This window comes from Phodopus roborovskii, unplaced genomic scaffold (genome assembly GCF_943737965.1).
Source record: "Phodopus roborovskii unplaced genomic scaffold, PHOROB, whole genome shotgun sequence".
Lineage (NCBI taxonomy): Eukaryota > Metazoa > Chordata > Mammalia > Rodentia > Cricetidae > Phodopus > Phodopus roborovskii.
The window spans coordinates 13,595,981-13,609,155 of record NW_026126517.1 but is presented as its reverse complement, the minus strand read 5'-3'; the positions used below and the strand labels follow the sequence as shown (position 1 = coordinate 13,609,155).

The 13,175-nt window shown below is 46.7% G+C and overlaps 1 protein-coding gene across 4 annotated transcripts in view; it reads right to left on the bottom strand.

The window, feature by feature from the left end:
* Kirrel3 (kirre like nephrin family adhesion molecule 3) overlaps positions 1–12,775 on the bottom strand; it is a 553,509-nt gene extending 540,734 nt beyond the window's left edge. For all 4 annotated transcript variants that reach the window (XM_051197044.1, XM_051197046.1, XM_051197045.1 and 1 more), the window contains exon 1: positions 12,387–12,775. In XM_051197044.1, the coding sequence (XP_051053001.1) occupies positions 12,387–12,441 (55 nt within the window). In that variant the 5' untranslated portion in view covers positions 12,442–12,775. The remainder of the gene's footprint in view (positions 1–12,386) is intronic.
* Positions 12,776–13,175: the final 400 nt, after the last annotated feature.

Here is a 13,175-nt window from a genome sequence, read left to right as displayed (position 1 = left end):
GCATGAATTTGCTGTATGCATCTTAGAACAACTTCTGATTCTGAGAAAGAAATGTAGGTTTCATATTATTTTAGCAAGAGATCAGGAGAGGAAGGTAATAATGATTTCTGAATGGTTTTTGATTTTGACCAGCTCTAACAGTGATTTTTGCCTATAATGCATGGGTTTCTATCTGTGAATTCCACTGCCCCAGTTTGGTGAAGAGAAAACCCAAAGCAAAACTTGAGCCTGGAAAGGGGGCATCCATGTGGATGTGGAGTCCTGGCAGCCATAGGCTGACACTGCAATCCTGATACGATTCGTGTGGCCTAGGGAAGAACTCGGGCTGTGGGATAAGTAGATAGAATTTGATGTCTTCTATGCCAACATCTATCTGCCATGATTCTTCCTCTGTATGCCTCTGATTCTATCTTAAAGGTGCTTTTAAACTTTCAAAGAACTTTCATGTTTTGCTAGTTTATCATAAGTGTCTATCTTAAGCCAATATTGTGATTTTAAGCATGGCTTAGGCAGATGCGTACCACCTTCCAAAGTGATTTCTGACACCAGGTAAGCTGCCTGCTGAAGCCAAAGCAAGGAGAATTGTAAGCTGAACGACATTCAGGCTCTCCTGCATTCCAAGACTCCTTTTTTATTTCTTCTTAATGACCATTATTAATCATTTCAGAACCATGTAGTCTCCTGACATTTTTACTATTCCAGACTTGACAAAAAGAGTAAAGAAAAGAAAGAAAAAAGGAGGAGGGTTTTGATGTCTTGAAATGCCTTTGTATGTAGAATACTTCCATTCTCCCAGCACATGGCTAAAAGGAGTTTAACCTCTTCTTTAGTTGATTGGGGTTTATTTAAAAAAAAAATCTACCGAAGGGGAGTTAGGTGGGGTAGATTCTTGTTAAGAAGTAAGAATTAGGCATTCTAAGCGTTAAACTAAACAGGACTGGCTGGTGGTGAAAGAGCCACATGGGAAGCTCCTCGAATTGTCTTCAGCCTCATTGTTGGGGAAGAGGTTTCCTTCTACTTCGCAGCTCTCCAGCCATGTAGAGGTTACAGAGGACAATCACCAGCTCCACCAGCCTCTCTGGCTTGCTGACACTCACCCAGCTGCCAAGGCACCACTGTGACATACTCCTCCCAACGGCTGGGCAGAAAGGGCTCTTGGGATCTTGTACACAGAAACTTAGCTGCCATTTGCCATCCTGACACTTGGCAGTTGTGTGACCTTTGGGCAAAGCCTCAGTTGTTCTCATCGGCAATTGGGTCTAGCCATCCCTGCTTCACATTTCTGAAGAAGAATGTGTGCAATTGTCAACAAAGAGCCTGTCCCCAGACCTCAAGAAGACCTTTCCACAGCTGGTCCTGTTGATGTAGTAGTTCCAGGCTCCAGGGCAACAAAACACTAGACAGCAATGTCCCAAGGCCATCACTAGTCTGGCTGATTTTCCCACTGCTCCTCCCTTCCCAGTCTACCTGTTCAGGGTGAGATCTCAAGGCTAGAAGGAAACTTCCTCGTGAAAAGAGTGGTATGTTGGTATGTGATCAAACTTGGGGGGGGGGTAGCTGAGGGGAGGAAGGGCAAAGTCACACATCTTATTGGTACAGCAAACTTAATTTAGGAGGAGTCCCTAATATTTTCAAACTATTCCCTATGATTTGAATGTTCTGTATTCTGGGTAAAGATTTGAATTTTTTTTCTGTGAAAACTTTTCTGCTTTGACATAAGATGCTTAGAGTTTCTCTGCCATTCACTACCAGATTTGCCAGTTCTCTAAAGACTAAACATCTTTGTCTAACTTGCTGCCTCCTATGCCCAAATACAGCAGTTGTGAAGACACATTGAGCAGGCAGCAGCTCACCTTATTGCAGTAAAACCAGTTAGGGACTATCATGGTAAGCCAGGTGAGGGGTGTGGCTTGGATTTATGCAAACCTCACAGAATCCCACCAACAGCCTGAATATACAGGACCTGAAGACTTCAGGCAACATCAGTGGCCAGTGCTACTAGCGACTTGGGCTTCACAGACCAGGCGAGATTGTGGTATGCCGCTAACAGGGCCCCATCCTTCCTTCATCTAATCTCCACAACATTAACTGATGTTGCATGGACCAACTCCAAGGGTTTCAGATACGTGTCATAACTCTGAGGGACACATTGACACATGGAGATTAATAGAAAGAAGAATGTCACAGGGCTCTTGGGGCCATCAACACTCTCCTACCTTCCCTCCTACAGGACACCTGCTTCTAGCACCTGGCTGAAATCTTGTTTCCTACTTGGAAGGACACCCTGTTAAAAAGCTGCAGTTAGTATCTCTTCCCAGAAGTGAAAACAGATTTCACCTCAACAGTCTGCTGGGGACACCAGGGGTAAGGACACTTTCTTGAGGCATGGAAATAGTGCACCAGGACTGATTCTTGGATGTGAAGCAGGTGGCACCCTGGGGAAGCCAGGGCATGAGACCCATTAGGACTGTGCTGTCTAGGGGAAGGAGGAGCTTTTGTGGCCAGCCATCTCCTGGGGAGGTCTGAGATTCAATACTTTCAGGAAAAGCATCAGCCCTCCTGCAGGAAAATGCTGGTGAACTGAGATTGCTCACTCCCCTTTGCACAGCTCTTCCAAACCCCTCTGATCGTTATTAATTGAAACCACCTAACTCTAGCTTCCCTGTGTAGGCATTCCTCTGAACATTCTACCTTCACAACCCAGTGGGTTCCAGAGAGCAGAGCCCAGCCTCTCCCTGGGAGGGAGAACTGTGGCTTATCGATGCCTTGTCTCATTTCCCCCCTCCTTCCTCCGAACTCCTTGCCTCCCGCTAGTCTTCTGGGCCCTAGCTTCAGGTCGCCCTGCTGTGCCTAAAACCACTAGGCATCCCTCTGTAGTCTGCTCTAGGCTCACTCCTGGGCTTTACAAGCGCGGCTGCTGCCACCATCAGGCTATCCTCGGGACTGCAATCTTCGGCGTCCATCTAATTCCCCAAACATTTTGCCAACTGCTGCTATCTCCTCAGTTGCAACTCATACATACTCAGCACCCTGTGTAAGAAGATGGTTCCAGAAGCCTGTTTCCCTAAGTGTTGCAGTTCAATGCAAACATGCAGCGGACTCCTGCATCTACAACCGAGGCACGGGAAAGTGCAAGTCCCACAATATAAGGAACAGAGCCACTGGGGATTAAGTGGTGGTTTCACCTTAGCTATCAGGGCATGGGGCAGCAGAGGATGGGAACCTTCCTGTATAGCACACCGATGCATACTTAACTTTTTGTTCTCTGAACATTTGCTTGCCCAAAGAGCCAGCTAAGCCCCAGTGTGACTCCGAAGCCGTCATAGCTCCCAGCATTGCCAAGGGTGACAGGTGGGCTGTCACACTGCACCAGAGTGGAGTCACCTGTGACATTTGCAGGTGACTGATAGAAATGGGCACTGACATGCATAGAAGAACAGAAGGGCACAATGGTTTCTTGCTGAAGCTCAGGAGTGAGTGGCTTGCTGGGGATGTTTCTCTTGGCAGTGTCCCTGGTGACCTGGTGAGCATTCAAGGCCTTCCTTGGAGAATGGCTTTAAATAACCTTTAAGCTTCCCCATGACTCTAGCCTGGGCACCTCAACATTATTGTGTGCACTGACACCACAGCTTCTGTTTTACTCCCCTTCCCTTTTTATTAGTCTTGATATTTCACCTGATAGTTTTATGTTTGTTCGTAGACTTGTAGATTCAGCGTTCTAGACACCATACTGATAAAAGGAATTCTGAAAAATCCCTCAATTCCTTGATTTGAAGATATCAGAAGGAGGGAATGGGGCAGAGATAAAAGGAATTACACAAGCAACTTCTAGATTACTTGTCAGCCCTGCCCCTTCCCAGGCCCCAGTGGCCTGGAAACCTTGAGCATTTTGTGTAAAGATGAATTTTAGAAATGTGACAGACCAGCTCAGCCAGAGTCTGGAATCATAGAGATAGAGCTACTGAGACTGGGTTCCCTTCTGAAGGTCAACTCTGGGGCTCAGCTCCCTGATCTTTATACGGAACAGCTAAAATCGTTTTTTTATGCTTGGACATGGATGATTAGCATGAATTATGTGAACATGCAGGGTATGGAGCACAGTAGCAGAGCATTTGTGTAGTGGATTCTTTCTCCAATGCAGAGAGGGGTGGGAGTTGGGGTAGGGTGCGTGTACAAGATTTTTCCTTCCATTCCTGCAACTGATATTGTCATGCATAGTTGATGTGGATGACCTAAAGTAGCTGGAAGCCACCAGCTTCTCTAAGAAGCATCAACCCACATAAAACAGTGAGCTGGACTGAAAAGAGCTTTGGTCAGACATCACCTCTCTGGGAATCTGACAGCATCCAACCTGCCTTCATTGATACTGTGATAAAATGAGGTATTGTTTGTGCAAATTGTGCTCTGCAATTTCTGATGATTTACATAGAAGCTAATTATAGTTGTCTTTATGAAAACAGTTATTGTTTCTACTGTTGTCAACAATGGCCACAGGAATTTGCTGGGTACCAAAAGGATCTGGAATGCATGATCTACCTACCTGGAGTACTATCCAAAACAACCCAGTAGTAACTAAGAGATAGGATCCTGGGAACCATAGAGTTAGATGCCTTGATGTGTCACCTTGTCCATTCTCATGCCCCCCTTTTAAATTGGCCTCTGAATTCCTGATGCTCTGAATTCTTTTCTGAGAACACTTGCAACAGAGTCCTGCTCTATTGGCCAGCCTCAGGCAGGACACCCAGATATCTACTGAGTCGCAAATGTCACTGACTACTTCTTGTAGGACATTTGAGGGTTTTGTACCCTACTGAGCTTTCTGTCAGCTGCCATCAGTTCCTGACAAGAGGCCCCGAAGACAGGGGCAAACCTGACGCTATTCTCTACTCATGAGTGAAAGGTTCTTTGGCACGGGAGACTTGTGAGGCATTTCTAACGTCTAGGCAGAGCCATCTAGCTTGTAACCTTTTTTTCTCCAAAGCCAGTACAGTTTACTTTCCCTTGAGAACAAGAACAAAATTGCCAAGAAAATGCCCCCAAGGCATCTTGCTTCCCATCCCCCCCCTTTCTGGTTTGTTCTTCCTCTCACCATGGTACTCCCTCTGACCCTGTAACCTTCAGGTGGCTTCATAGTCAACTCTCATTCCTCCAGTCAGTAATGACCCAGGAGTCCTAAGCCTTCCATGTCTCCAGTGTTTTGAGTTCTCTTCAACACCCCTTCTCTGCCTTCTTTCGTGGTGGCAGCGGTGTGTGTGTGTGTGTGTGTGTGTGTGTGTGTGTGTGTGTATGTGTGTGAACCAACAGTTAACTAGGTTTCTCATTGCCCACTTATCCATATCTGAACATACCAGTCATAGAGAAAGATGAGCAAGGAAAAGGTAAGTGTAATCCATTCAATTCTAGTTTTCAGCCTCATATGATGTACAGGGAATACCAAGAATAACAAATGAATCCACAAAGCTCTGATTAGGAGAAGGCTGTAGACCCTAAGCTACTAACCATCTTCTTAAGATGCTGACTTCATTCTATCAGCCCATCCTTAAAAGGATTATGATGTTATTCACAACCACAAGCCAGCCAGCTTTGTCCTTCCCAAGGTTCCTCTCACACTTCAAACATATCCATTGTAGCCCCCGCTGCTGAGTATTGTCACATTCTAGTCTATATGTCTGTCCATATAGATAGTCTATATATTGTCTGTTCACACTCCCAGGTGCAGCCTGGACTACTTTCTTCACACTTTAGCTGGAGCACTCCTCCACATCCTTTAAGAGCATCTCCTATGGACACCCTTTTCTGAAGCCCTGGGCTGTCAGTCCCTGCTCTTTTGTGAGCACCAGTCTACAGCCTTACTGGAAGTGTTGGCTTCCTATCTAGATATATGGCTTCATCCATCTCCACAACTACTTCTCACATCATATCTACCACACAGTAGGCCTGCAATAAGTACTGTCTGAGTGGCCAATAGATGAGTCCTATGTCACAAAATACTATTTGCTCACAAAATAAGGAACAATCAACATTGTCCACTGAGAAATCAGACTCTAAGGAGCTCCTGGGGGAAAATGTGGAAGGGTGAAAACCATGTGTGTTTATTTTCACTGCAATGCTGGCTTCTTGCTTTTAATTCCCATCATGTTAGCATCAGTTGAGAAGAACCTGAACTTGCAACAGCTTCCCATCTTTTCCTCAAGAGAGCCTGGTGTGTCTAAGTCAGACTCATGCATATTCTGGTCATTTTCAATCATCCAAAACCCAGGATTTGGGCAAATTTATTTGACCTTGTCATTAGAGACATAGGCAGGTCCATGTGTACGTGTGTGTGTGGGGGGGGGGGACCATAGGAGGCATAGAAAGACTTCTAGGTTGCCAAGAGAAACCTCTCAGTGTATGTGGGAAGTGTCTGCATGGCCACAGTCTTAGCTGGTAATCCCAGGAAAGAGTTTGATTGTCTACCTCCCACTCAGCACAGCCCACATGGGCCCCAACAAAAGAACTATGTAAGGCACACAATCCACCCATACTGGCCACCATTCCAAGGCCTAAGCTGGTTACCAAGTGTGCCCAGAGAATGCTGACATTTATTTAATCCTCATAGTGGTGTTGACTGTGTACTCACGGAAACACTGTATGCTTACGGAAGATATTTGTTTCCAAGCAGCTTATGCTAAATTGCCATGATATAAAGGAAACACTTATCCAATATTGACATTTACTGACTTCTGGAAGTATACAGCCAGAATACTCATTCTTTTGCCTCTGGGAGAGAGGCAAGGATAAGCACAGTGTTTGATGCTAAGCTCTGGAAAGCAGAAAGTGAATGAAAGTTCATGCTGGTGTCTTCACTAAGATCTTCCCGTGGCCTTTCATTCTATAGCACAGAGTGGGCTGGGGTCAAAGCTCTGTCATGCTTAATACTAAAACTCTGGCAGAAAGCAGGGCACATTGTCCCTTGTGCAGCAGGGAAAGAAGCATTTTAATGATCTAGAAGGTATCTATAGTCTCATTTGATGTGCATACCTAACTGGGTAAATTCTGATTTCCCCTTAGGAAAAGAAAATGCCACACAATGACATATGGAAAGGTGCTATGTGCCAGGGAAGTCGGCTCTCGCTTCATTCCTTTAACTGGAAATAAAGTCCTATTCTATTTGCAATGCGGGTGAAGCATCGAGGACACAGGCACAGGGCACTGGCTGGTACTTTTCTCCCTCTGGCTTGTGGACAGTAGTGGTTGCTCTCTTAAGTCCATGGAATGGACAGCTCCCAGCAAAGCAGTCTGCTCTAAATCCTAGGGGTCTAAGCACTCTGGGATGTTCATTGGCCTTAAGGGAAAACTGGAGCTGCCATGCTGCAAGAACCACCACTGAAGTTGAGGGTTGCTGCTATGGTGAATCAAGCATGGATAAAGGCGTGTTCATGATCTCACCCACCTCCTCTTCTGTTGGATTAGAACATGACTAGGAATAGGCACCAGTCGCATTCAGAGCCTCTCTGTCTCTTGACTGACCCCTGATTTTAAAGATGTCTGAACTGTCTTTCCGCCTAGAAATCATCTCAACATCTTCTAAGGATAAGAACTAGTTGCAGCTGAGATCAAGCGTATGCCCACCCCACTCCTCCCACAATCCCCATCTCCGTTAAGACCCTAAAACAAGTATTCTTGGCCTTTCTCTCCACTCCTCCATCAAAGGCAATTTTATTTTTTCGCCTTCCTGTTTCCAAAACAGTTTATCTTTTTTATCTCCTTGGAAGAAAAGTACTCCACAAATCAAAGGTATCATTAGTATTGTTATTATTTTGCTATTGAAATCTCTTGAATTCACTCTGGATTATTCATGTGCTTTTTTTGGGTCTGCAATATAATAGTGCCTAAGTCACCCCCACTGGGCCAAACAAAAATGAAAAATTGCATCTTCAGGCCTAATCCCTGGCTCCACCCCATCTCCTGCTGGCCCTGGCTTCCACCAACAGAGGCGCACACACCAGGCAGGGCTGCTCTTTGGTACTATGCCTAGCTCACTGCTGTTATTCTGAGCCAGATCTTCCTTCCTGTACCCATGGCATTCTCTCAGTGCCATGCTCCAATGCTGACCCCACCCACACTCTTGTGTCCCTGGGGAGCTTCTTTTTCATCCTAAACAGCTCTGAGGGCTCCCTGTTGGGCAGCAGCCACTGAAGCCATCCATATTCCCTACAGGCATGCCCCATTACCCCACCCAGAAGTTTTGCCAAAGGAGTGGTCCCTCATCCTTGGCAGTGGTGCTCTGATCCAAGATAAAAGAAGTAATTCTTCCTCCCCTGGATGTTACACCACCGGGGTGCCAGCAGCAGGGGCAGGGACTTGTGTCTCATTGTTCTATGACATCTCTGGGTGAGGACCAGTACTCCTAGGGTTGTTCATACCCATTTTCTTTTCTCTGATCCTCCTCTGCCTTTATTTTGGGGGTCCTCTCTGACATGTTGATGCTCTTTATCCAAGCTCCTCCTCTTCTCTCCCTTCCCCGAAAGAGCTCTTGGCAAACTCCAGCTTCTTGCCATGGCCCCTCTCCGCCATGCTTGCTGTCACCCCCATGACTTCTACACCATGGCCATATATCCCTACCCACTCTGTTCACTCTCTTTCTGTTTGAAGCCCTTCTGTTTCCTTGAAGATTCAGGTTGTCTTGCAACTCTACCATCCAATGACTACCAGATTCTCCTTCTGATGTGTCCAGATCATCAGGAGAGCAAGGTCTGTTAAGGAAATGGATCCCAGATGGATCTTCAGCTAGGGGATGCCACTCACTTGGAAAATGTGAGTTTCTTTTTATTCTAAACATTCAGAACATCAAGGGGCACAGGTGAAGCAAACACACCTTCTGTGTTGGGTAGAGCTGGAAACCTGTGAGCATCTCATCATTGGGCAGGACAGGATACTCTGGGAATGCCATGGCTTGGGAGAACACACTTTTCCTAGACCTTGTGCAGTGGAAGCCACCTTGTCTGCTCCACTGTATATTGTCCAAACTGACTCAGAACTTAAGATGCAAGAGAAGCAGGGAGTCTTCAGTCCTGCTGAGACCCCATCCCTTCAAAGTTACCTAAGATGTGCATGCACAGGGTAGATGGGATGAGGCTGGAAGATTAAGGAGGGCGTAGAAAGAAATAGTTTCATTGAACTAAAATGATAAAGGGAAAAACATATCAAGTTCTAAGTTTATGGATGACAAGAGAATCGATTGTTCTTCACCCAGGGGCAGAACATACCGTTTCTCTGCAGGAGGCAAATTGTGCTGTGACATTATCCTTCTCTATACAAAGCACGACCATCCTGACAGCTGAGGGAAGAGGCATCTACAGCAAGAGAGAAACCCACCAAGAGCATATGCTGGCAGCTTTCCATCCCCTATCAGGAGCCAAGCCCAGAGACATTGACAGGGAAGGAGCAGGGGACTGCCCCCCTCTACTGCCATCTTAAGAAAAAAAAGAATAGGTGATATCAGCCTAAATAGAAAGTTCAAACTTCAAGAGAAAGAGGCAGAACATTACTGACATTAACATATGTTAGTTTTTACCCTCTCTCAAGAGTTGTGGAACAAAGTAAAGGTGAATCATAGTCAATGATCAGGAGGGAAATGATGGTTGAGATGTACTTTAGGAATTTACCCACATGCCAATGAAAACTTCACAACATTGGGGGGGGGTGCTCTGGATCCTGGGACTGAGTGTGAGAACTGCATCCCCAGAACCCCAAGAAGACACATGGGTTTCCACTGGGGAAAGTGCTGGGTAGCAGATGGTTGTGTCATTAGCATGCTATATAAGGCCCTAACAAGACCCCTGGCTCCTTATTCCTTCTGAGTGAAGGACTATTGTGACCATTTATGCATTTCTGTGGGGAAACATCCAGAAGGCACAGACTTGTAGAAGGTAGTGTCCAGGCAAGGTGTTTTGTGTGTGTGGGCAGGGGTGCCACTGTGGTTGCAACCTCACTCCTGGGTTAGGAAATCATGGTGGGGGCTGTCTGGAACCACATGGGCTACTCCTTCTCTGTCTCACTGAAGATGGAACTGCACTATGGGATAATTTGACCAGTACATGACAGTAGGTACAATGTGGCACTAGGATATATATTAAGAGTCAAATGGTATCTTCTTGGAAATTTACAATATTCCAAGCAACATTCATATTTTTTTAAAATGTTCATTAGGGCCTGAGAGATGGCTCTCTGCATACCCACTGCCTGAGAGAAAGCACACACAAATAAACAGACAAATGCAATATGAAGACAATTTAAATGTTCAGGAACCAAGTCAAAAGATCTGACCAATCAATCATCTTCTTTCTTAGCTGCTATAGTGATACTCCTTTATTCATGAACCCTAGTGTTCAGAGCAAGAGGATTCTCAGATTGCCTGGGTCCACTTTATTCTCAGAATCTTCTTGAGGCTGCACTGGATTCCATGGACTACACACCCACTGTTGGGCATTGCAAGTCAAGCTCAGAAGACCAAGAATAAGGAGTTGATACAAAGTGCATGGGGCTGTGGTTTCTTTCTACTGCCCTCAGAGCTAAGAATGGACAAAACAAAGCATTTGCCCTCAGCAGGTAAATATTTAAAGATTCATATGAGGCAGTCAAGAAATAGCTTGGTACTGAGAAAGGAATAAGCACAGTAGAAAAATACACTTTGTAATGATTCAGACAGGCAGGGAAGCACTTAGACACCTATAGGCTTCTTACGCCAATCCGAGGAAGCACTGATCAAGCTTCTAAAAATACAAAAGACTGACAAAAACTTGCCTGAGTTCCATGCAGAGGTGTGTGTGTGTGTGTGTGTGTGTGTGTGTGTGAGAGAGAGAGAGAGAGAGAGAGAGAGAGAGAGAGAGAGAGAGAGAGAGAGAGATAAGGTCCTTTCTCTTCTCAGGTATTCCACAGGAAACTTCCCAAGTGAATTAGCTAAGAGGCAAGGAGAATGGGAGTGAGTGTATGCATGTGGAGTGTCCATATGCAAGCATGCACACGTCCCAGTGGCAATATAACCAGACCCGTCTCTATCCCAGGATCCTGGAGTGGCTCTTATTCAACCAGCCTGAAAACTTGTAGAAAGGCTATTTATCTTCATGCTGCTGTAGGGAGTCCTGGGTAGATGCACACATCATATGAATGTGTGCATCAACTCATTATAAATCTGCATAGACATGCTTTACACATACTTCTAGGGGAGGGGCCCCTGAGGTTTAATCAGGAGGGATGACTTCAAAGTTTGACCTGCATGGATAAAGGGGAACTCAACAGTGACAACAAGGACCAGGGAAAGAGAGAAGGAAGCCTGGTGTTACTTATATTTGGCTTTTCCGGAGAAGCAAGGAATGCATGCCGTTTGCTCGCAAAGGCAGCCACCCATGGTGGTGTGCTGCTTTCTCGAAAACTTTTACCCTTCATTTAATCAACAGATGGACTTCTCTGTTGTGGATTTTTCTGAGAGTCCAGTCCCTCCAAGAGCTGTGCTAGCTGGCACAAATTCTGCCTCAGATGGCAGAGGCAGCATTGGCATTCCAAAAGAGTGGGAAGGAACCGTTTAGTTGGCCCCTTCAATCCCAATTCCACAGGTGACTGTTGATGCCTTTAGCTAAGTAGGCACTTAGTTCTTCTCTCCCTCCACCATGACCAACCCCCTTGACTTTCAGGGGCAAGGAGCCCAGAGGTAGCAAAGTTCTTTCTGGAACATCCACCTGCTAGGCTGCAGAAAGGAAACAGTCAGCACCAGGGGCGAAATTTCATTTCACACACAGAATCTAGTGCTCTGGAGGATTCAGGATTCAGCCTTGCTCAGGGAAACCGGTGACATTCAATGAAACTCTTTACAAGCTCTCTTTCCCCCCAGTCACTGCAAATACCGCCTTAATATGTTCCGTAATCCCATCCCTTCCTGCAACTGTGCAAACCTTGCACGTTTGCTTTAAACAGACCCAGGCAAGTTAGACACATCGAAGCTGAAATCTCCACCTACACCAACCTTCCCTTCTCCAACCTGGTGGTGAAGGCGAGCAGGCGCCCTGAAGTTCCAAATGGCCTGACCACAGGCTACTACCTAATTAACATAATGGGTGCATAAAGAACTCTGTATCTGCATCTGAGAGTTTGAGTTGGAAGTGGACAAGAGAGAGGAGAAAGTGCAGCCTCCCCTCTCCTCCCAGCCCCTTCCTTATGAACGGAAATCAACAGTCCCGTTTTGTTGCCTTTGCAAACGCGAAGAAGCGACACTCCTTATTGCCTCTGGGCCAGCCCAGAGACCCGCGGCCAGTGCGAGCTCCCGGAGCCTGCCCATCTCCTAACCCTCAGCCTCCCGCGCCCTCCACCGCCGCCGACTTTGCTCCAACTCTGGCGCGCCGGGTTCCTACCTTGACTGAAGAGGAAGAAGCAGAGGAAGAGCAAATCCAGCTGGAATGGTCTCATTCCTCAGCGCGCGGGCAGCCGGCGGGGCAACTTGGGCGTGCAGTTAGTTCTCTTCAAGCGCGGCGGCTGGGCTCGCGGTGCTCAGCCTCCGCCGCCGGTCCTCCCGGGTTCGCGCCGACCATCTATCTGTCCGTCGGTCCGTTCCTCCTCCGGTCCGCTTCGGTCTCCGTGTACCTTCAGGCAGTCGAAACCAAATGCCTGTTTTCAGCCGCCTCGGGAAGCCAGGATCCTCAGCAATGTCCCCACTCGGAGCAGATCCATTCTCTGGCTCTTGGCATCCCAGGCACACGGCTTCCTCTGGCGGGCTCCTCCCACAGAGAGCGAGCGCGAGCGAGCGAGCGACGAGTGACAGAAGGGCTCCTTTCACAGAAGCTGGGGCGGGTGGGGGGGAAGAGGGAGGGGAAACAGGTCATAATTAAAGAGGAAACACTTGGAAAGGGGAACGCTTTGCAAAACGGAAGGGTTGCAGGAACGTTGTTCTTTCCTTCTTTTCCCTAAACAGGGAATATTCAGCTTTTGTTAACCATTATTGACCGGAACGCATAGCGAGCACTGAGCGGAGATGTGACTTTTTGTTCACACGATGTAATGTTGTTAAATGGGAGTGAAGTTACCGATGATTAGACTCATGCACATGCATCAAAATGTTCCTGCCTTACTGTTGCACTAGGAAACAGCATCTGGGTTTGATGGGAGTAGGGAGAGGCCAGGAGGATACATCTCTCCCCAGAAAG